Below are 26,305 nucleotides of genomic sequence, written 5' to 3'. Positions count from 1 at the left end.
AGACCGCGTACTTGAACCTTAATTGGATATAAGCACGAAAATAAGTTGAAATAAAAATGAAAAAATTTACTTAAGGTGATCTTAGTGCTAAAAATGCTTCGCGGAATGGGGTCCAGACCAGTGCCACGAGTACAGAAAGTACCAGTGGTAGTCCATTTGCCAAATGCAAGTAAAAACCGTTTTGATGGACAAGTTTTAAAATATAACCACCAGTCTGGTGGGTGATCTCTTTTTGTGACTGACTTTGCAAATAATGCTTTTATTTTACAATGAATCCACCATTCCATATGTCTCAATGTCAAGGTCTCTTGAACCACTTGGAACATTGACTATATTGTAGTTTGATTTCTTTATACTTTATTACTCATTTCATGTATTTTAAATGAGTATTATGATAATGCAAACAAAAATTGATATTGTAACTGTACACATACTAATAGAATCTATCACCATTGTGAGGTATAGATAAGACTATTCCAACCTGAGGGACAAAATGTTTTTTGTGAAGGCCGAAGTTAACTGAATTTTGTCCCGAGGGTTGGAATTGCCTTATCTATACCTTACAACGGTGATTGATTCTTTTTCTTGCCCATTTAATTACAGTAACAAAACATTAATGTAGAACAATTTGTATTCATTTCACCTGCAAACTCATTTAATCATACTCGGGAAAAATATAGTCCACCTTATGCAACAACATAAATATGTAATATTCAACTTACCAATAAATATAAAGTTGAAAATATTAATTTGTTTAAAAATTTTTTTAAACAATGATACAACATGAAATGGCAAACAGAATTTTAAAAACCATAAGTTATGATGTCAATCGTCGTAAAACATGAGGTATATGAGGTCACGCATATGTAGAAATTGTCTAGTCCTCGGGTCGGACAGATTTATGTAGCCCTAGGGTCAGACAGATTTTTGTAGCACCGTGCAAAAGCTGGCTAACCCTGTCCAGTGGGCAAGAATATATTGTACATGTTGACGGACTAGTAATAGTTGCTTGATACCAGTCACTGGACTAATTCTATATTTTCTATTTCTGCTCCCCTTCAAAAGTACCACTGAAAAACTTACTAGTCCACCAAAATTTCTACTAGTCCACCAGCCTACTGGACAATATAATATTTCTATAATACCAATTTCAAATGATCATTAATTAAACAAAATAAGTTGAAATTTCCTTTTTATTACAGCTTTTGTTGTCTTTATATTGATTCTTTTTAAAATTGGAAGAAAGCAGAATGATTGAGTATGAAGAAAAATAACCAATTTAAAAATAAATGCATTAATTAGTCAGAAAAAGGAAGGCTATATTTGTTAACTTGTGTATTAGAATTTTTATTCTCATTTGTTGAGCAGACTAGTTAATTTCTCAGCTCTGCCCAGCAAAGTTTAAAAACAAATCTCAGTTATTTTTATCTGAATTATATAATATACTAGACCAAGTGCGACAATCACCATATAACTGACAACTATAGCTAATGGCTACTAATTTAACTGCACAAAGCTGTCTTTAAACAGTCAATAATGCGGTCTTGGCTGATACAACGCAAGTTCATTCGAGGAAGTCCCTCACTAGAAATGGTTGCCCTACATGCCGTCACACATTGGCTTCGTTCGTGAACAAAATGACATGCACTTTGCCATCATTTTCAGAAAATCAAGATAACCAGTTTCCATTAAGTTACTCATAGTACATCCAGTGCAGAACGGGTTCCCTGATCAGAATATTGATAAACACATCATCCCATCATGAAAATAATACAATAATTCTGCATGTATTTAGTTACCGTGCACATTGTTGAAAGAGCTTTATTTTTACCATCAGGCAATTATGTACTGTTTGGAAAAACATTAAAACCTTGAAATAAATGCAAGTAATAATTTGGCTGTTTTTCGTTAGTGTCTGACTGGATGAGCATTAGGTTAATGTCCAGTTAAAATGTAGCATAGGATCACATTTGTGTTACATGCTGGTTATATTTTGTGATGTTACCTTCATTTGATACCCATTAGCCAACATATTTTTCATGCTATGGTGTCATTAAGCATTCATTCAAATGTTTTAAATTTTTTTTTATATTTTCTTGATTTTTAATATCTAAATACTGATTCATTTGATTTCAAAACAGAACATTGAGTTTCTTCTTGTAGCACTTGCACTAGTCACCAACATGACAGTTTATATGTTATAATTAAACTTGAAAATTATAAAAAGGTTTGTCAAATTTAGAAACTGAGTTTTAGACACAGTACTTAATTGGCTACTGTTTGGTCAGTGAACGTTACAGTTTTCAATACTATAAAGTACTCTCTATCCATATCGTCACATATTCACAGAGTATTACAACTGTAAGGCCAGAGGACACTCAAGCTAGCCAAAGGTTAACAACATTCATTCATTTCAACTTATTTTTGTGCTTATATCCAACTAAAGTTCAAACATGCTGTTCTGGGCACACACCTCAGCTATCTGTGCTGTCTGGGACAGTGGGTTAGTTGTTCGTTGATTAATGAGAGAAAGGAGGGTGTAATGGCCTTACACCTACTCATTGAGTCCTTAAGAACTCGCTCTGGGTTGGAGCTGGTACCGAGCTGCGAACCCTGTACCTACCAGCCTGTAGTCCGATGGCTTAACCACTGCTCCACTGAGGCTGGTGATTAATGACAGACACAATTCACACCATTGTTTACACACTAAATATGACATATATTGTAATTTCACTTCATGTCTATATTTCATAAATGGGACATTTTAAAATTTGTATGCACTATGGAAAGTTCTCCAGCAATCTGAAAACGGAATTGCATGTCTGACAACCAATTTATTGTTATATTAGGAAGACACAAAATGATGTAATTCGAATACAGTTGTATTATTATTATACTTCACCACATTGAAAAAACTAAATCCTGGTCTACTTAATTTAAAAATAGTTTTGAGTTCCATACTGAGCAGACAGTGCTGTTTACATGTTGGTATGTTTAGATTTTTCATTATTGTAGAATATATATAAAAAAAATATCTAAGTTTAAAAAATTAAATAAAGACAAAGTAGCATTTAATAAATTTTATTAAATATAATAACTACACTATAAAAAAAATTACTGTTGGATATGTTATATATTTATTATGTGGCAAATGTGATGGTGAAGAAAGTGTCTGCTGTCAACCTTAGGTGTTATCTACCCTTATTACCGGCAGGATAGCACATATCATGGCTTTTGATAAGTTCTGTAGAATACAATAAAGTACACTTATAATGAACATGCTTAGAACGAACTACTGCATAGAACAAACTGATCATACAGTCCCGGGGTTTTTTCTCCCTATACATTAATAACCAATTTACGCAAATGTGTACAACGGACTACTGATATAAGGAACTAACTAGCATAGTTCCTTCCAGTGCGTTATAAGAGTACTTTGCTGTAGTTTGAATTGGAAAATAGCCCAACATGTTGAGAAGGATTAATTATTTGACCTTCTGCATATGAGTAAGTACTACCTGTAGATACCAATAAGCTGCATCTATCTCCCTGGTTTAACTTCTGGCTGTTTGACTTGTTAGTGAAATGAAAGTCATGCTTTTCAGATATATTTCAGATTTTGGTTTTCTTTGAATGACGTTTAATCAAGTATTGTGAATGGGGATTGATTTTTCGTTTAGCTCATCCTGGGATAAAAAAATTTTTTTTCATTTAAGTGTTTGTCATCTGTGTGCACAGTATGAGTGAGATGTTTCTCTTATAAACATGACTGGTAAGCCTCAACTATTTAACCAAACTTAGATGAATAAGTCACCGAATGCTCTTCAATGATTTAACTTGATTTAATAGTCCAGGCATTTTCTGGCTCCTGACTTGTCAAACAGGATTATCTGAATTTACGTACGGTGATCATCATGCATGTGTTTTAGATGCATTACGTCTGAAATGTAGACAAAATGTAACATGCATGAACATGCATGGTTAAGGAATTTCATTTATTATACATTTGGGGCAGGACGTAGCCCAGTGCGTGGTCCGTCTAGGATCGATCGCTGTCAGTTGGCCCATTTCTCGTCCCAACCAGTGCACCAAGATTGCCATATCAAAGGCTGTGGTATGTGCTATCATGTCTGTGAGATGTTGCATATAAAAGATCCCTTACAGTGTTCTCGCTGGGTGAAAATTAAAGGAGGGCGGCCGCTCGGCACCACACCCTTCAAAAAAAACTCCAAAAAAAACTAAACAAAAAGAAAAAAAGGGGGTGGGGGGGGGGGAGTTTGGTTACTATATTGTTGTGTGTTGGTAGACTTTGTGAAAAGACATACTCCTTTTTTGCCTACAAAAAGTGCAAAAAGGTTTATAAATACAAAATACAAGCAGACTCGTCTTTTAATTGAACTGAAGACGATATCGGTAAGACATTCACGGGCAGTTCCAGTTTTGCTGAACCGATCAAAGTTTTAATTAATAGTATTATTTTTAATAAAAATTTCAAGATATACGAAAAACAATAAAGATGTTTGTAAAGTGATCCCCTAATGTTGGATACATTTTTTGTTATTTCCATCTTCATCAAATGAATCGATCACTGTGATAAAATATTATCACCAGCTGATTAAAAAGTAGTTTCGTTTTTGTAAAGGCGGTGTATATATTATTTGGCACTTCCGTTGTTTTTATAAGCGTTCATATCCCCCCAAAATTAAAAGTTTACAATATTTTATAAAGAACTGCTGAATAAACAGAATGACAGAAATGACAAATTAAAAATCATCAGTTAAACCAATTATATCTGCAACTGAGAATAAAATATCCGACGATAGTTAGTGGAAACAAAACACAGAATGACCGTTCTGATCACGTAACAAATTTGGCACCAAATAAGTGAGGTTTTTTCAATCGGAGATTGCCGAATCCGTATAAAATAAAAATGTTTTCATTGCTCAATAAAATATAACTTTTATTGTGTCTATTAAACATACAAATGGATAGAGATATGGGACAAAATAGAGGCTGTTGAAAATACTGTTAAATTATGTTACGGTAACTGTCGTAAGTGTTTCGTCAATTACTTTTTTGTACACAAACCAGGTATTTTCCTTTGATTTCCAGTGTGCAGACTGATCGTTGTTTTTTTGTGTGGGAAAAAGTGTGCATTTTGAAATAGCAGAGATAGAAAGAAAGAAAGAAATATTTTATTTAACAACGCACTCAACTAGCAGAGATAGGTGCTGGAAAATAAAGAGGGGCACATAAAAATAAAGGAATGCGGAGAACGTGAAAAGAGGGCAGCAAAATGGAATAGCGGGGAGGGCTGCCCCACTTAAATGAAGCAGCGAGAACACTGCCTTACTATTAATGGAAAAATATAGCGGGTTTCCTCTCTAAGACTAAATGTCAAAATTACCAAATGTTTGACATCCAATAACCAATGATGAATAAATCAATGTGCTCTAGTGGTATCGTTAAAGAAAATGAACTTCTTTTTTTTATTATAAATTTAGAGTGGGATCTAGCTCAGTCGGTAGATTCCTTCAGGTGCTTGCATCATAAGATCGAATAATCTCTAGGGACCCATTCTCTTACTAGTTTTTCCCATTCCAACCAGTGCACCATGACAGATATATCTGTGGGATGATGTATATAAAAAATAATGTGCTACTAATTAAAAAATGTAGCGGGTTTCCTCTAAGACTATATGTCAGAATTACCAAATGTTTAGCATCCAATAGCCGATGAGTAATTCCAAAACCTAAAATGTCTTTATTTAAACATGCTTTCAGTTACTCTGGACCAGTACTTTGGAATCAATTACCTAAAGCTATCCGATCATCACCAAATACTGCTGTTTTTAAATATAGACTCAAGAAATAGTTTTCTAAAATAATATCATTTGTACATATGTTTATTGCCATATATGTATTTTCTATTTGTTCCTAAATGTATGTATTGTAATTCTGTATTGTTTGTACCTGAGGGCCTCAGGGAAGATTAGCTTTTGCTAACTGTGTAACCCTCACTAAATAAAGAATTTATTATTATTATTATTATTAGAATTAATAAATCAATGTGCTCTATTAGTGTCGCTAAACAAAACAAACTAACTTTTTATAATAAATTCTCAAATATATACTGCCATTTAGCAAAGTTACATATGACTAAAGGATGCCTTTCGTAAATTCAGCTCGACATGTCAGGTCAGTGACCAGATTTACTTTTGTGGCTGCAAGGTGGGTGTTTCTTTTTTATTAACCTTTTAGTCCATACCTTCTGAACAGATTAATTTTATGCAAAGATGCTCTTTAAGTAGCAAAGAAAGAACCAAAGTGTGATATGTGCATAGTGATGCTGAAATGTATTGCCTGTAGATATTTTTGTACATGCAATCTTCAGTATGAAAAACAACATCAGTACCATCTACTTAATCGTAAGAGCTGTTTTTATAACTCCATTTTTAGCCAACCTGCAGAAAATAATATGCATTGATGTATGCTAATCTAAAATGTTTTAAGGAAGCACCTAAGGGAATGTTAAAACATGGTGTCGTAATTCAGGTCAACTTGAATTGATATGTGAAGGTATATAATAAACACATGGCTATACTTACTAGAGGAAGCCACTGGAATTCATTTGGCAAAGAAAATTAAAGGGACATTCCTGAGTTTGCTGCATTGTAAGATGTTTCCAACTAATAAAATATTTCTACGATTAAACTTACATATTAAATATATTTTCTTGTTTAGAATATCAGTGTCTGTATATTCAATGTGTTTCTGGTCGTCTCAATATTTTTAAGAAGCCCAAACTGGATTTTGTCTTCAAATAATTTCGTACGTACAAAAAAACATATTTTAGGAAATAAAATGAAATTTATGCTAGTACAAATATTAGAACGATCTGAAACATGTTTAATATACAGCCATTGATATGTTATGCAGGAAAATATATTTGATATGTAATTACAATCGTTAAAAAGTCTCTCTTAGTCGATAACATCTTTAAAATTGCAGCAAACCCAGGAATGTCCCTTTAAGCAATAAAATGTTTGGGAAGTGAAGATTGACATTGGGGGAGGGGGAGGGGTACATAGTTACTTACCCATTGACTACATTACTAGTATCTATTTTATAATGTATTTCTAAACAAAAATTGCTGTGTGTGCTGTAAAAGATCTCTTGCTGCAGATTAGAAGAAACAGCCCATGTGGTGACAGTAGATTAGTTTTTTTCACTCAGTCCTTGGCCCACAAGTCACCATTACTATATGCTAAGGACGGTACATATATACATGTACATTTCATAACATCTGCTGATTTAAACTGGATGCTGAGGTGTCACTAGATCAAGGAAGGAAATGTTTCATTTAACAACACACTCAACACATTTTATTTATGGTTATATGGCGTCGAACATATGGTTGAGGACCACACAGATATTGAGAGAGAAAACCCGCTGTTGTCACTTCATGAGCTACTCTTTTCGATTAGCAGCAAGGGATCTTTTATATGCACTATCCCACAGACAGGATAGCACATAACAGTCGTGGTGCACTGGCTAGAGCGAGAAATAGCCCAATAGGCCTTTGCATCGAGCAGGTGCTTTACCACTGGGCTACCATCCCGCCACCATGTCACTAGATAAACATTCCTTTCTTTCTGTGCTTGTAGATCATGTATCACTTTTAACATGTATCACTTTTAACATGTATCACTTTAAACATGTATCACTTTCAATGCATTTGACACCTAATAGGGTGCGGGACATAGCCCAGAGGTAAAGTGCTCACTCGATGCGCGGTTGGTTTGGTATCGATCCCTGTCAGTGGGCCCATTGGGCATTTCTCACTCCAGCCAGTGCACCATGACTGGTACATCAAAGGCTGTGGTATGTGCTATCCTGTCTATGGGACGTCGCATATAAAAGACCCCTTGCTCCTAATCGAAACGAGTAGCCCATGAAGTGGTGACAGCTGGTTTTCTCCCTTAGTACCTGAGTGGTCCTTAATCATATGTCCGATGCCTATAACCATAGATAAAATGTGTTGAGTGCATCGTTAAATAAACCTTCCTTGACACCTAATGAGGGTTTGCTTTTTGTCCCACCCAGAACACTGTTTAAAATGCATCTCATATTAAACGTCTGAAGATACAGAGACCAAAGGTTTGTATAGAGTCTTAGAAGAAGGTTGTTTTGTTTCACAACACCACTAGGACACATTGATTTATTAATCGTCTGCTATTGGATGTCAAATATTTGGTAATTTTGACGTATAGTCTTAGAGAGGAAACCAGCTACATTTTTCCATTACTAGCAAGGGATCTTTATATGCATCATCTCACAGACAGGATAGCACATACCACATCCTTTGATATACAAGTCGTGGTGTACTGGCTGGATTGAGAAATGGTCCAATGGGCCCACTGACGGGGATCGATTCCAGACTGACTGCACATCAAGGGTCTAGGAATGATTACTAAAGCTAGCTTAAATCAATGTTTTAGTTTTAAAATTATTTGCAGTAAACAGAATGCTCCAGATGGGACTAATTAAATGGAGGTCCTTAGCCTATATGAAATGGCCCATATAATCAATTATTAAATAATATATTTGGTGATGAATAAAATATTGTTTTGCCAATGGTATGACCTACATACCCATTGTATTTCATGTTTAACATCAAAATGATTTGAGATGAAAGACTTGGTTTTACCTCCATAGACTGAACAATGTCCATATATGCTCAAATTATCCAAGTCAATTAGATTCGACCATACTAGTAAAGGTAATTTGAAACAATTAGATCACAGGAACAGAACTTCAAATTATCTTGGTAGAATTGTGAGTTTTCAATTGTGTATATTTTTGTGCTGGGATCATTTAAAAGGTTTCTTGTTCATTAAGTGTAGAATTGGCTGATTCAAATTAACAGTGTTTTTCGACATTGACCGTGTTGTACTGTTAACTAACTCTATGTTGACTATTTTGTATTCAACAACTTCAAGGACCATATGGACTGGACTGAATGACAGTGTTTCATAGCAGAACTCAAGTTATGTGTCAGTCAATTAATTGTTATACTAACAAAGTATATCAAAAACAGAATTGTGTTTATGCTAAAACTTAAAAAGAGTATGAATCTTCTGCTACTGTAACTCTTAATGTGTAGGGAAGTACATACAGGGAACATTTTGTTCGGTATTGTGTCACAATTCATTATGCAAGGGGTAGGATTTAGCTCAGTCGGTTGAACTCTCGGGCGAGGTGCTTGCGTCGCAGGATCGAACCACCTCGATGGATTCATCCAACTGATTGGGTTTTTTCTCTTTCAAACTAGTGCACCACAACTGGTCAAAGGCCGTGATATATGCTTGCCTGTCTCCAAGGAAATGCACATAAAAGATCCCTTCACTGATGGGAAAATGTAGCAGGTTTCCATTCTAAGACTATGTGTCAGAATTACCAAATGTTTGACATCCAGTCGCCGATGATTAATAAATCAATGTGCTCTAGTGGTGTCATTAAACAAAACAGACTTTATCATTAAGCAAATTTCAGAAATTGCTCCATAATTCTAAAACATTAAATAATAGTTGCTACTCAATTTTCAACTGATCAGCACCTGTCAGAATTCTTAAAACAAAATGATTGATATTGGATGTCAGATAGCAATAAAATTGACGACAGTCACTTTTTGCACCCTTGTTTTGGCTTCATATACAATAAATAAAACATATCCAACAGTAATTTTTTGATATGATATATCTGACAAAAGGTACTTTTTATTTCTTTCATCTTTTAAAACTTCAAATTAATATTTTATCCAGAATTATGAAAAATAAAAACATACCGACCTGTAAGCAGCATTGTCTGCTTGTTATAAAATGTTGACAGGGGTCAAGGTTAGTAGACAAGTTTTTATTTTAATATGGTGAAGCTTTGTAATAATATAGCTAATTTTGATTTTGAATGACATCTGTATTCCAATGACATCACTTAATTTTGCATCTCCTTACAATAACTATAAACTGAATACATAATGTTTCCATTTTAAAAATGCTGGGAAAATTCCAGTGCAAAATTGCTAATGAAATTTTTTTGTTTAAACATTACTAATGCACTTGAATATGTTTAAAGAAAATCTTATGGTTAAAAAATTGTACCTTTTACGAAATATGGATTTCAAGTGAAATTACGGTAAGATATATTATATTTATTGCATACGGAGACAAAACAAAGGTTAGAAGAGTGACTGTCATCAACCTTAATGCATATTGGAAAAATTGCAGGCAACATTAATCCTATTCCTGAAGAGATTATATTGGGAAAAGTGGGACAATCATTTTAATACTCATCAACCGTAGAACATAATTACCGGTAAGTAATCTGCAGCCACCCTCAAAATATATACAATAAGTTTTGGGTTATCTCATAGCTTGTTGGTTATTTAGTAGTTCCCTACTTGATCAAAATGGAGGAGACTGTAGGTTTTGTCTCCATCTGTCTGTCCATTCATCTGTTCTACATATAGTTTACCAGACTTGTTTGGGGGTTTTGCAATGCCTCAAAAGACTGAGGGGCAATTTTGTGTATACCTTTATCATGTTGATAGCCCTTAAACATAGGAGATATAACAATTTGTTGGGTCTGGTGGGGGGGGGGGGGGGACATTTATTCTTTTAGCAATACTCTTAGAATGTTTCATTTTTTATTACCCATTGTAAATGTTTTCAGAAGAAACATTATCTTCTATCTGAAAGGAAAGAATTATATGCTTAATGAGTCCTCAGCACTTTCCAAACTACTGCTATTTTGTTTCTAATATTTGTATTAAAACAAGAAGTCAGAATTCCAGACCCACTGTACATGAACACTTTCACCACCTACTGACCCATTTATAGTCCGTCCCATCATTCTATAAAACTGTTTTTGGTAAATCATTTCAGTTTTGTTTGACATAAGAAAAACAGTAAAAGTGTTTTGGAAATAACAAAATAATACTATTTTTGTATGCAACTTACAAATCAATCGGCTTAGAAATAAATAGTTTGTAGTAAATTCCATAGCACAAAAAAGTTGTTTTCTGTGAGACGGACTATAAATGATAATTTTTAGAATAGCTCTGTCCCAGACCAGACCACTGGCTATTCAGAGGTCGGGCCCAGGATGGACATGTTCAAAACCTTAATGGTATAGGGGCATGTTAAAAGGGTACTCTCTCTCTCTCTCTCTCTGTCTCTAGAATAGCTTAATGGGAAATCAGATCTTAGTTAATGTAAATTTTGCTACGTTTGATGTCTGGTGTTAGTGCATGAAATGCTAGTGCAAATGCACTGCTACGTTTAACTTCTGGTCTGAAATGCTATTGTTGTATTTTGAATATATCATCCTGGTACACATGTGTTCAGTGAGTCTGGTTCAAATTACTGGCATGTTTTCACTTCTCATTACAGCAGAATGATTATCCCATAGGACACTGCGATGGCAGCATGTACTACATCACTGTGAACATACCCGACATCAGCTGTAACAAGTGTTACCTGAAGCTGACTCACATATCAACCGACACTGCCACAGGTATGTAGATCTTTGATGATACCGCAGTATGTCAGGGCCGTGACTGGGAGCACACACGATATCACCATTATAATTATAGCAATGTAGGTCTTTGATGATGCCGCAGTATGTCAGAGCTGTGACTGGTAGCACACACGATATCACCGTTATAATTATAGCAATGTAGATCTTTGATGATGCCGCAGTATGTCAGGGCCGTGACTGGGAGCACACACGATATCACCGTTATAATGATAGCAATGTAGGTCTTTGATGATGCCCGCAGTATGTCAGAGCTGTGACTGGGAGCACACATGATATCACAGTTATAATGATAGTAATGTAGGTCTTTGGTAATGCTGCAATATGTCAGAGCTGTGACTGGGAGCACACACAATATGACCATTATAATGATAGCAATGTAGGTCTTTGATGTTGCCGCAGTATGTCAGAGCTGTGACTGGGAGCACACATGATATGACCGTTGTAATGATAGCAATGTAGGCCTTTGATGATGCCGCAGTATGTCAGAGCTGTGACTGGGAGCACACACGATATCACTGTTATAATGATAGCAATGTAGGTCTTTAGTGATGCCGCAGTATGTCAGGGACGTGACGGAGCACACACAAAATAACCGTTATAATGATAGCAATGTAGGTCTTTGATGATGCCGCAGTATGTCAGAGCCATGACTGGGAGCACACACAATATCACCATTATAATGATAGCAATGATGATGTTACAGCTTGCATCTAAGAGCTCTTCCAGCTTGCATTTACGAGCTCTTCCATTAGATGGCTGGAGATATGATCCTTTTAAAGACTATGAATATAGTCTTTAAAAGGATCATATCTCCAGCCATCTAATGGCAATGATCGTGTTGATATCCGGGATCAGTAACAATTATTGAGATACTCCTTCAGAAATATCTCCAGTACTTCTATATTTTTAATTTTTCCCATTTGAACCATAGCTGTATAACTGGTATATCAGAGACTGTGACTGGACTGACTGGCATATCAGAGACTGTGACTGGATTGACTAGTATATCAAAGACTGTATCTAGTATATCAGACTGTGACTGGACTGACTGGTATATCAGACTGTGACTGGACTGACTGGTATATCAGAGACTGTGACTGGTATATCAGACTGTGACTGGACTGACTGGTATATCAGACTGTGACTAGACTGACTAGTATATCAGAGACTGTGACTGGTATATCAGAGACTGTGACTGGTATATCAGACTGTGACTGAACTGACTGGTATATCAGAGACTGTGACTGGTATATCAGTCTATGACTGGACTGATTGGTATATCAGACTGTGACTGGACTGACTGGTTTATCAGAGACTGTGACTGGTATATCAGACTGTGACTGGTATATCAGACTATGACTGGACTGACTGGTATATCAGAGACTGTGACTGGACTGCCTGGTATATCAGAGACTGTGACTGGACTGACTGGCATATCAGAGACTGTGACTGGACTGAATGGTGTATCAGACTGTGACTAGACTGACTGGTATGTCAGATTGTGACTGGTATATCAGACTGTGACTGGCATATCAGAGACTGTGACTGGTATATCAGACTGTGACTGGCATATCAGAGACTGTGACTGGTATATCAGACTGTGACTGAACTGACTGGTATATCAGAGACTGTGACTGGTATATCAGACTATGACTGAACTGACTGGTATATCAGAGACTGTGACTGGTATATCAGACTATGACTGGACTGACTGGTATATCAGACTGTGACTGGACTGACTGGTTTATCAGAGACTGTGACTGGTATATCAGACTGACTGGTATATCAGACTATGACTGGACTGACTGGTATATCAGAGACTGTGACTGGACTGCCTGGTATATCAGCGACTGTGACTGGACTAACTGGCATATCAGAGACTGTGACTGGTATATCAGACTGTGACTGGACTGACTGGTGTATCGGACTGTGACTGGACTGAATGGTGTATCAGACTGTGACTAGACTGACTGGTATGTCAGATTGTGACTGTGACTGGTATATCAGACTGTGACTGGCATATCAGAGACTGTGACTGGTATATCAGACTGTGACTTGCATATCAGAGACTGTGACCTGTATATCAGACTGTGAACGGACTGACTGGTATATCAAAGGCTGTGACTAGTATATCAGAGACTGTGACCTGTATATCAGAGACTGTGACTGGTATATCAGACTGTGACCTGTATATCAGACTGTGACTGGACTGATTGGTATATCAAAGACTGTGACTGGTATATCAAAAACTGTGACTGGTATATAAGAGATTGTGATTGGTATATCAGAAACTGTGACTGGTATATCAGAGACTGGGACTGGTATATCAGACTGGGACTGTGACTGGACTGACTGGTATATCAGACTGTGACTGGTAATCAGAATGTGACTGGTATATCAGAGACTGTGACCTGTATATCAGAGACTGTGACTGGTATATCAGACTGTGACTGGTATATCAGAGACTGACCTGTATATCAGAAACTGTGACTGGTATATCAGAGACTGGGACTGGTATATCAGAGACTGGGACTGGTATATCAGACTGTGACTGGACTGACTGGTATATTAGACTGTGACTGGTATATCAGACTGTGACTGGTAATCAGAATGTGACTGGACTGATTGGTATATCAAAAACTGTGACTGGTATATCAGAAACTGTGACTGGTATATAAGAGATTGTGATTGGTATATTAGAAACTGACTGGTATATCAGAGACTGGGACTGGTATATCAGACTATGACTGTGACTGGACTGTCTGGTATATCAGACTGTGACTGGTATATCAGACTGTGACTGGTAATCAGAATGTGACTGGTATATCAGAAACTGTGACTGGTATATCAGAGACTGTGACAGGTATATCAGAGACTGTGACTGGTATATCAGTACACCACGACTGGTATAGTAAAGGCCGTGACTGTGACTGGACTGACTGGTATATCAGACTGTGACTGGTAATCAGAATGTGACTGGTATATCAGTGACTGTGACTGGCTAGTGGGAATTTCTCTATTAGCTCAGTTGGTAGAGTGCTGGAGTATCGTACTGAGAGTCCAAGGTTCAAATCCCCTAAGTGGAGGTTGATTTTTCTGTTACACTGTGACTGTGACTGGACTGACTGGTATATCAGACTGACTGGACTGACTGGTATATCAGACTGACTGGTATATCAGACTGTGACTGGTATATCAGAAACTGTGACTGGTATATCAGAAACTGTGACTGATATATCAGAGACTGTGACTGGTATATCAGTACACCACAACTGGTATATTAAAGGCTGTGGTATGTGCTATCCTGTGTGGGATGGTGCATTTAAAAGATCCCTTGCTACTTGTAATGGGAAAATGTAGCGGGTTTCCTATCTAAGACTATATGTCAAAATTACCAAATATTTGACATGCAATAGCCGATGATTAATAATAATCAATGTGCTCTAGTGGTGTCGTTAAAACAAACTTTAAACTATAATTCAAATATAATCTGATAAAACTGGACATGGTGCTTTAATTCACTATATTAGTTCAATAGATATTTAAAGATTTGAACATGGCACAATCTTACAGATCAATATTGGCATCTATTGTAAAATCTAAGTATTACTGGCCTATATATGCTGTTAAAATGATGCCTTGGCTGAAATCAGAAATATTTAACAGTTGTCTGGATCTAAACTACTTACATGAAGAATTATATCAGTTATATATGAGATGAAATATGGGCTTCTTCATAACCACTTCCATCACAGCAGTGATAGGAAACGTGCAAACTGATTTAGATATTTCAGTATTTGACAAAATTGAGAAATGAAGTATTGCCACTTTAGATTGCGCAGTCATTTATTTCCTTGAAAGTCACATATTGGAAATATAGGCAGCAGAAATATTTCTGCAAGGATGAAAGACGTGAGTGAAGTTTTATTGATATAGCTATAAAACCCATTGATCTTGTGCCTAAAATATAGTGATTGCGAGCGATTGATACATTTGTCTGTGATTATTGGTGTACAGTTTTGATGCACTTGTGTATGATTTGTTTGTAAAGACCTCTATTGTGAACAAAGTAGCTTGAAATGAGATAATGGAATATTTAATAACTGTTTGACTCTATTCCTGAAATATAATTTTATTAATATTATTTGTATTGGGAGTATCAGTTACATAAAATTTAAGGTCAAACAAAATAAAACATAATTATACAAGCAAACATTTTACACAGAAAACAAAGTATTGCAAGTTAGTTAAGTAAGCTAAAGCTACATAGGTTGAACTGAATATATACATGGCCTGCAAAAATGTGAAGACTTAATTATTTATTGTCACTTTTCTGTTTAGCAAATCTTCCTTAATTTTCCAGAATATATATATCTAGACAATATTTTATTACTTTTTATATTTTGATAGATTTGCTGTTTAAATATAGATTGTCATTTATAATGACCAAGAGTTTTATGAAGCCATCATTGTCATATACATAATACATGTATGTAAATAATCTTTGCTATATATATATATATATATATATATATATATATATAAATGAAAATAATTATACTGAAGGCCATTAAAAATGCACCAGTCAGCTTTGTAGTTGTAAAAAATATGAGATGAAACGATAATATATTTAACTGATTTTTATAACTGGATATATTCTGGTAGGCAATAATTAACAAAAATTTTTATACAAGAGTTATTGTGCATTATATAGCAAACTGACACGTGATTACAATAACAACTGAAAGTTGGGTGGTATGTTTTCATTGGAGATCAGTATGTATATGTGGGGGGTTTTGGGTTTTTTAAATGAAGTTTACTATTGAACATTTCCAATTAATAACTTTCAGAACTAATTCAAGAATGTTATAAAAATATGTTTGTTGTTATATATTCTAATTCAATGTGTATCTAATGAGAAATTTTATTGGCTAATCAAATCCATTTCTGACAGTAAAACCAGCATTAACTTTTCGGAAATTTTGGGGAGTCCCCAAAATCCTATTTACATATTTAATCACTACTTCTCGCTGTTTATTGGACGTATGTACTTCTAAAATATCACTGTTAAATGCTTGTTCATCTAAATTTTATGATGTAAATGCTATTTAAAAATGTTTGTGTGACACTGACAGGAATTCCAAAATAAATAATGGGAAGTAAGTGAAACTTTGTCATCATAAAAACAATAAAATACAAAAACTGAATTAGGAGCAACAGTTGTAGTACACATGAAAACATATTTTAATTTGCTTGCACTGTAATTATTTTATACAGTAGATAAAATATAACACTTTTAAATTTTGACCTATAGCTTACTAGTATTCCATAAATGAAGCATATATTATATTCACTAGGAATAGCTTGTTTTTGTCTTAAGGCATGACAGGAATTAACTTAGACAAACAGTTCAACATCAGCTGCAGATTGTCTTGTGAATCCCTGGGTTGTTTCTGTTGTAACTGTATTGAGCAGATTGTCTTGTGAGTACCTGGGTTGTTTGTGTTCTAACTGTATTCTGCAGGTTGTGTTTTGAGTCCCTGGGTTGTTTGTGTTCCAACTGTATTCTGCAGATTGTCTTGTGAGTACCTGGGTTGTTTGTGTTCTAACTGTATTCTGCAGATTGTCTTGTGAGTCCCTGGGTTGTTTGTGTTCCAACTGTATTCTGCAGATTGTCTTGTGAGTACCTGGGTTGTTTGTGTTCCAACTGTATTCCACAGATTGTGTTTTGAGTCCCTCGTTTGTTTGTGTTCCAGCTGTATTCCACAGATTGTGTTTTGAGTCCCTGGGTTGTTTGTGTTGTAACTGTATTCAGCAGATTGTCTTGTGAGTCCCTGGGTTGTTTGTGTTCTAACTGTATTCTGCAGATTGTGTTGTGAGTCCCTGGGTTGTTTGTGTTCTAACTGTATTCCACATTGTGCTGTGAGTTCCTGGGTTGTTTGTGTTCTGACTGTATTCCATAGATTGTGCTGTGAGTCCCTGGATTATTTGTGTTATAACTGTAATCCACAGATTGTGTTGTGAGTCCCTGGGTTGTTTGTGTTCTGACTGTATTCCGCAGATTGTAGGGCTCGAACTTAAGAATATATCACCCACAGCAATTTAAAAAAAAAACTGACGGCAATTTTGAGTATGCCGATGGCAATTTTAAAATAATAACTTTTGCAATAAACTTCATTGAAAGGTTATTTTTCAGGATGTACATGTCCTATTTCTTCAATTTATGTCAAGAACTTATTATAAATGGAATCATGGACTACTAGCATAAGCTTTAACGGAACCTGGTGCTTCCGAGACGAAGTTGCCCACATTTTCGGTTAATATGACATGAAAACTGTTCTCTTTATAACATTAAATTGTATACAGTGTTCTCGCTGGGTGGAAATTAAAGGAGGATGGTCGTGCGACACCTCAAAAGCAAAAAAAAATAATGCACGTTTGGTTACCGTATATCGTTGTGTGTCGGTTGACTTTGTGGAAATACCTATCCTTTATATTGCCCCTCAGTGTCTGGTACTGAAAAGTTGGTACGATGTACAAGCTGTCTTATCTTTTATGCACTGTTATTTGAAACGTAATTCAGTTAAAATGGAGTATCTGTCTGACATTCAGGTATATTCGTTTTGCTAAACAGATCAAAGTTTTAATATTATTATTTTAATAAAGATTTTAAGGTAACTGAAAAATAATAAAGAGTTTTTTAAGTGATTTCCTACTGTGGGATAACATTTTTCTGTTCTTTTTATTTCCATCTTCATCGAATGAATCGATCGCATTGATATTGCCAGCTGATAAAAGTAGTTTAGTTTTTGTAAAGGTGATGTATATATTAATTGGCACACAAAATAAATGATTTTAATAATGAACACTACCACTTCTATTATTTTTATAAGCGGTGAAATCCTCCCCACCTCTCCCCAAAATTAAACGTTTCTATATTTTATTTTTATAAGTGGTGACATCCTCCCCACCTCTCCCCAAAATTAAACGTTTCTATATTTTATTTTTATAAGCGGTGATATCCTCCCCACCTCTCCCCAAAATTAAACGTTTCTATATTTTATTTTTATAAGCGGTGATATCCTCCCCACCTCTCCCCAAAATTAAACGTTTCTATATTTTATTAAGAATTGCTGAATAAACAAATGACAGTGAGTAAAAATCATCAGTTTTGACCAATTAATTCTGCAACCGAGGATAAAATATCGTACATGAGTTAGTGGAGACAAAAGACAGATGTCCGTTCTGATCACGTGACACATTTGTCACCAAATAAGTGGTTTTTCAGTCGGAGATTGCCGAAACGATAAAAATAAAATATAAATTTTATTGTGTGTATCAAACATACAAATGGATACCTGTATGGGATACAACAGAGGCTGTTAAAATATTGTTAAATTACGTTAAGGTCACTGTCGTAAGCTACTGAAGTTTTTTGTCAGTTGTGCACAATGCTGCTTGTTTTCTTTGATGTCCAGTGTGTAGACTGATTCATGTTTTTCAGTGTGAAAAAAAGTGTGCTTTTTGAAATAGCGGAGTTGGGTGTTGTAAATTATAACAGGATGCCGAAAAATAAAGAGGGGCGCAGAAAACAAAATGGGCCTGCCAAACGTCAAAAGGGGTGTCATAACATGAAAGCAAGGAGGCAAAATGCAGTATATTATAACATATATTATACAACACAGGGTACGCGCATGACTAGTTCCATCAAGTGGTACTAACTAAACACACATTAATTCCAACCAGGACCCAAACGCTCGTGTTAAATACTGGCAGATAATGTTCATACACATTTATACATTTTGCCGTCGGTGAGAAGCTTTACTGGCGGCAGTAATTCTTATCCAGCAGCACAAAAGTGCCATCGGTGATGCCCCCAACCGATGGTAGTTATGTCACCGACGGCACTTGCCGTCGTTGCCACCGTTAAGTTCAAGCCCTGAGATTGTATTGTAAGTCTCTGGGTTGTTTGTGTTCTGACTGTATTCAGCAGATTGTGCTGTGAGTCCCTGTGTTGTTTGTGTTCTGACTGTATTCTGCAGATTGTGTTGCGAGTCCCAGGGTTGTTTGTGTTCTGACTGTATTCTGCAGATTGTGCTGTGAGTCCCTGTGTTGTTTGTGTTCTGACTGTATTCTGCAGATTGTGTTGCGAGTCCCTGGGTTGTTTGTGTTCTGACTGTATTCTGCAGATTGTGCTGTGAGTCCCTGGGTTGTTTGTGTTCTGCCTGTATTCAGCAGATTGTGCTGTGAGTCCCTGGGTTGTTTATGTTCTGACTGTATTCAGCAGATTGTGCTGTGAGTCCCTGGGTTGTTTGTGTTCTGACTGTATTCAGCAGATTGTGCTATGAGTCCCTGGGTTGTTTGTGTTCTGACTGTATTCAGATTGTGCTGTGAGTCCCTGTGTTGTTTGTGTTCTAACTGTATTCAGCAGATTGTTTTGTGAGTCCCTGGGTTGTCTGTGTTGTGCTGCGAGTCATTAGGTTGTTTGTGTTCTGCCTGTATTCAGCAGATTGTGCTGTGAGTCCCTGGGTTGTTTGTGTTCTGCCTGTATTCAGCAGATTGTGCTGTGAGTCCCTGGGTTGTTTGTGTTCTGACTGTATTCAGCAGATTGTGCTGTGAGTCCCTGTGTTGTTTGTGTTCTGACTGTATTCAGCAGATTGTGCTGTGAGTCCCTGGGTTGTTTGTGTTCTGACTGTATTCAGCAGATTGTGCTGTGAGTCCCTGTGTTGTTTGTGTTCTGACTGTATTCTGCAGATTGTGTTGCGAGTCCCTGGGTTGTTTGTGTTCTGACTGTATTCTGCAGATTGTGCTGTGAGTCCCTGGGTTGTTTGTGTTCTGCCTGTATTCAGCAGATTGTGCTGTGAGTCCCTGGGTTGTTTGTGTTCTGACTGTATTCAGCAGATTGTGCTGTGAGTCCCTGGGTTGTTTGTGTTCTGACTGTATTCAGCAGATTGTGCTATGAGTCCCTGGGTTGTTTGTGTTCTGACTGTATTCAGATTGTGCTGTGAGTCCCTGTGTTGTTTGTGTTCTTACTGTATTCAGCAGATTGTTTTGTGAGTCCCTGGGTTGTTTGTGTTCCAACTGTATTCTGCAGATTGTTTTGTGAGTCCCTGGGTTGTCTGTGTTGTGCTGCGAGTCATTAGGTTGTTTGTGTTCTGCCTGTATTCAGCAGATTGTGCTGTGAGTCCCTGGGTTGTTTGTGTTCTGACTGTATTCAGCAGATTGTGCTGTGAGTCCCTGGGTTGTTTGTGTTCTGACTGTATTCAGCAGATTGTGCTGTGAGTCCCTGGGTTGTTTGTGTTCTGACTGTATTCAGCAGATTGTGCTTTGAGTCCCTGGGTTGTTTGTGTTCTGACTGTATTCAGCAGATTGTGCTGCGAGTCATTAGGTTGTTTGTGTTCTGACTGTATTCAGCAGATTGTGCTGTGAGTCCCTGGGTTGTTTGTGTTCTGACTGTATTCTGCAGATTGTGCTGCAAGTCATTAGGTTGTTTGTGTTCTGACTGTATTCAGCAGATTGTGCTGTGAGTCCCTGGGTTGTTTGTGTTCTGACTGTATTCAGCAGATTGTGCTGTGAGTCCCTGGGTTGTTTGTGTTCTGACTGTATTCTGCAGATTGTTTTGTGAGTCCCTGGGTTGTCTGTGTTGTGCTGCGAGTCATTAGGTTGTTTGTGTTCTGCCTGTATTCAGCAGATTGTGCTGTGAGTCCCTGGGTTGTTTGTGTTCTGCCTGTATTCAGCAGATTGTGCTGTGAGTCCCTGGGTTGTTTGTGTTCTGACTGTATTCAGCAGATTGTGCTGTGAGTCCCTGGGTTGTTTGTGTTCTGACTGTATTCAGCAGATTGTGCTGTGAGTCCCTGGGTTGTTTGTGTTCTGACTGTATTCAGCAGATTGTGCTGTGAGTCCCTAGGTTGTTTGTGTTCTGACTGTATTCAGCAGATTGTGCTGTGAGTCCCTGGGTTGTTTGTGTTCTGACTGTATTCCGCAGATTGTGCTGCGAGTCATTAGGTTGTTTGTGTTCTGACTGTATTCAGCAGATTGTGCTGTGAGTCCCTGGGTTGTTTGTGTTCTGACTGTATTCAGCAGATTGTGCTGTGAGTCCCTGGGTTGTTTGTGTTCTGACTGTATTCAGCAGATTGTGCTGTGAGTCCCTGGGTTGTTTGTGTTCTGACTGTATTCAGCAGATTGTGCTGTGAGTCCCTGGGTTGTTTGTGTTCTGACTGTATTCAGCAGATTGTGCTGTGAGTCATTGGGTTGTTTGTGTTCTGACTGTATTCAGCAGATTGTGCTGTGAGTCCCTGGGTTGTTTGTGTTCTGACTGTATTCAGCAGATTGTGCTGTGAGTCCCTGGGTTGTTTGTGTTCTGACTGTATTCCGCAGATTGTGCTGCGAGTCATTAGGTTGTTTGTGTTCTGACTGTATTCAGCAGATTGTGCTGTGAGTCCCTGGGTTGTTTGTGTTCTGACTGTATTCAGCAGATTGTGCTGTGAGTCCCTGGGTTGTTTGTGTTGTGACTGTATTCAGCAGATTGTGCTGTGAGTCCCTGGGTTGTTTGCGTTCTGACTGTATTCAGCAGATTGTGCTGTGAGTCCCTGGGTTGTTTGTGTTCTGACTGTATTCAGCAGATTGTGCTGTGAGTCCCTGGGTTGTTTGTGTTCTGACTGTATTCAGCAGATTGTGGTGCGAGTCATTAGGTTGTTTGTGTTCTGACTGTATTAAGCAGATTGTGCTGTGAGTCCCTGGGTTGTTTGTGTTCTAACTGTATTCAGCAGATTGTGCTGTGAGTCCCTGGGTTGTTTGTGTTCTGACTGTATTCCGCAGATTGTGCTGCGAGTCATTAGGTTGTTTGTGTTCTGACTGTATTCAGCAGATTGTGCTGTGAGTCCCTGGGTTGTTTGTGTTCTGACTGTATTCAGCAGATTGTGCTGTGAGTCCCTGGGTTGTTTGTGTTCTGACTGTATTCTGCAGATTGTGCTGTGAGTCCCTGGGTTGTTTGTGTTCTGACTGTATTCAGCAGATTGTGCTGCGAGTCATTAGGTTGTTTGTGTTCTGACTGTATTAAGCAGATTGTGCTGTGAGTCCCTGGGTTGTTTGTGTTCTAACTGTATTCAGATTGTGCTGTGAGTCCCTAGGTTGTTTGTGTTCTAACTGTATTCTGATTATGTTGTGAGTCCCTGGGCTGTCTGTGTTGTGCTGTGAGTCATTAGGTTGTTTGTGTTCTAACTGTATTCCACTGAGTCTCTTTCTCACACCTCGTCTGTCACTGTTCATCAGTGTGTTAATGGTGCAACCATTGGACGTGTCTCCCCTACTGAGTTTCTAATTTGTGATGGTGCTCATTTCTCATAGTTGATTGCATGTGTTTATGAAAAAGGAAGATCTTTAGTTTGCGGGAAAATCACTTCGTTCTTTGAACTCATGTATTACAGGTTGTTCATCATTGTTTAATATTCATGTGATTCCTATTTGTTCATAAAAAGTAAAATTTTATTCCTATTATTATGGACATTTGGTTTTGTCTTATATTTTTGGATTTATACAAGCTTTCTGCCAGAAAATAATGCTATAGTCCTTCCCACAGGGAAAGCCTTTTTATACTATGGAATTTACTACAAGCTATTTATTTCTGAGCTGAGCTAAATTGCACACAAATTTTTAAAAACAATTTTGTGTTATATCCAAAACAATATTACTTTTTTTCTTACGTCAAACCAAACTAAAATTATTTAGAAAAACATTTTTGTAGGAGGATGGGCTGGACTATAAAGTGGACCTAGGTTTGAAATGCTTTGGAATTTGACCCTGTATTTTGTACACTTTGACACAATTTGAACAGCAGATCTATTTACACATTACAATGTCACACAGGTTATATATCTCATTAACTGCCATCATTTCAGGGTTCCTAATTTTACCCTTTATTGGTACACTCTGGCAGAAACCCTGATATGGTCTGTATGACGTTTTCTTTTTATTAGAACTGAAAGCAATATTTGTCTTTGGGTTTTTTTTATTTGTTCGCACAGATTAGCAATTCTGTGCAGTAATGTGTGTTTCGCATGGAATTCCAGACTACATAAATGGATTGGGGTTTTTTAAATTACATTTTAGCTCTACTGTGATTGCAGTGACTTTCCTGAAACTGATTTCTTTGGTATCAGGCTTATAAAACTTTTAGAGTCAGAGTCTGAGACAGTAATGGCATTGCAATGCCATACAAATTGCATGCGTATGACGTCATTTGAGGTTGAGTCTGGACTCTAAAAGTTTCATAAGCCCTGTTCTTATTTGACATCATTTCACCTGCATGTCCATCAACCTTTCTTTAAAGCCATCTCCTCCACTTTTGATTGCATCATTTTGAATCTTGATACAAAGTTATAACCTAAAGCAGTCCCCCACAAAGTAATATTGATACGTTTTAAATCTGAATTTTTAAAAATGAACATTAATGAATTTTTAAAATTAAGAATGAAACTTAATATAGATAGGAATATTCTAGTGTAGACCCTACAAACTAGTCATGAGACCTTTTAAAATAATTTATTAAAAATTATAATAATATTTTAACATTTTAAATTCCATTTTTTCTTACTACAGTTTTGGTTGAAGCATTTTACAGCTGAATCCAGAAATACTGCGTAGGTTCCATAGAGACCTTTTTTCAAATTTTGAATTTTTATAATTTAATGCATTTTAAAAAATTAAGACGAAAAGGAATATGTGAACATTCAAAATTGATCAGCTGCCATTTAATCATTTAAAATGTAATACAAGGTTCCCTGAAGCAAACCAGTAATAAAATTTTGTAAATGTCAAATTTTAAAAGTTCCTCATTTAAAAGTTCAGACTGAATTATGTACAATTTTGATTAAATCTTTCTTGAATCCAAATAGTATTGGGATACTTGTGGGACATACCACCAGCATTGAAATATGCAAGGAGTCTCATACAACACATTTACAATTCCCATTATCATTTTGTCATAAACATACCTATACTTTGTTATTAGCCCCTTGCCGGTCCAACCGGATGAGACTATAGGTTTCATCTCCATCTGCCCATCTATCTGTCTGTCTGTCAGTCTGTCTGTCTGTCTGTCTGTCCCACATATGTTTTTGCAGACGGCTTTGAGATATTGAGCTGACATTTTATGTATAGTTTCATCACGTACTGTTACAGATCAAGTTTGACTTTCATGGTGATTTACCAATTTTTAGACATGGCCCTTGAACTTAGGAGATGTGAGAAAACAAAATCCAGATTTTTGCAATGCCTGGAGATATCAAGATAAAATTTTGTATATAGCTTTATCATTTATATATACCTTTACAGACCAAGTTGAAGTTTAGTGGTGATTTACCCACTTTTCAGAGTTATGGCCCTTGAATTTAGGAGATATGAAAAATTGTTGGGACATGTATTGCTATAGCAGTACTTTCAAAATGCTTGTTCATATCACTGTTCTCGGTGTACTCATATTTTTGTCTGTAATTTGTATTTAATAAACACATAATTAATCAAAATTTAGGTGGTGGTTTTTCTGTTCAAAACATTTTGTATAGAACGAAGTACTGTTCTTGACTTTCTTGACATGTGGTAACAACCTGGTAACAGGAATGACCATTCTCGACTTATTTGTTTCCAGACTTTTTTTTTGGAAGACCTTTAGATATTGAGCTGAAATTTTGTGTATAGGTTTATCACGTACTGTTACAGATCAAGTTTGACTTTAATAGTGATTTACCCATTTTTAACAGAGTTATGGCCCTTGAACTTAGGAGATGTCAAAATTTCTTTCCTGACTCTTTCTTTTCAGAAGACCTTTAGGTATTGAGCTGAGATTTTGTGTATAGGTTTATCACATACTGTTACAGATCAAGTTTGACTTTCATAGTGATTTACCCATTTTTAACAGAGTTATAGTCCCTTGAACTTGTATAGAAGGAAGTACTGTTTCAGACTTTTTTGACATGTGGTACCGGCCTTGGTGGTGTCATGGTTAGGCCATCGGTCTACAGGCTGGTAGGTACTGGGTTCGGATCCCAGTCAAGGCATGGGACTTTTAATCCAGATACCGACTCCAAACCCTGAGTGAGTGCTCCGCAAGGCTCAATGGGTAGGTGTAAACCACTTGCATTGACCAGTAACTGGTTCAACAAAGGCCATGGTTTCTGCTATCCTGCCTGTGGGAAGCGCAAATAAAAGATCCCTTGCTGCCTGACATAAAAGAGTAGCCTATGTGGTGACAGCGGGTTTCCTTTTAAAAAAACAGTGTCAGAATGACCATATATTGGACGTCCAATAGCCGATGATAAGATAAAAAATCAATATGCTCTAGTGGCGTCGTTAAATAAAACAAACTTCTTTTTTTGACATGAGGTAACAGGAATAACCATTCTCGACTTATTTCAATGCTTTAAAAATAGAGATCTATCTTTAATTCAGAATTTTTATGAGTTTTAAAAAGGTCACACATCTAACTTAATTCTTGCTGAGTGTGGTCGATTTGTTCTGAAAGTTGTTACAATGATATAATGAGGATGTAGAATGTTTATGAATTTAAAATATATAATTTATGTTTTATGTTAGATAATTCAAAAATGATCATTATATAATAGAGTTTTCCAAGCCAACAGGTCTCGTCTTCAACTTAAATGCTGATGTTGTAATGCCTTGATTAATCATTTGAGTCTGTATGAAATTTCAGA

The 26,305-nt window shown here is 36.6% G+C and overlaps 1 protein-coding gene across 1 annotated transcript in view; it reads left to right on the top strand.

Annotated features, from left to right (window-relative positions):
• The window catches only part of LOC121371163, a 121,490-nt gene that overhangs the window by 49,317 nt on the left and 45,868 nt on the right, over positions 1 to 26,305 (top strand). Inside the window, exon 4 of the mRNA XM_041496844.1 lies at positions 11,450 to 11,573. Within this exon, the coding sequence (XP_041352778.1) occupies positions 11,450 to 11,573 (124 nt within the window). The remainder of the gene's footprint in view (positions 1 to 11,449; positions 11,574 to 26,305) is intronic.

The sequence above is a fragment of the Gigantopelta aegis genome, chromosome 4, assembly GCF_016097555.1.
Source record: "Gigantopelta aegis isolate Gae_Host chromosome 4, Gae_host_genome, whole genome shotgun sequence".
Taxonomy (NCBI): Eukaryota; Metazoa; Mollusca; class Gastropoda; order Neomphalida; family Peltospiridae; genus Gigantopelta; species Gigantopelta aegis.
The sequence above is the reverse complement of the archived record's forward strand: the minus strand, read 5'-3'. Positions and strand labels throughout refer to the sequence as shown.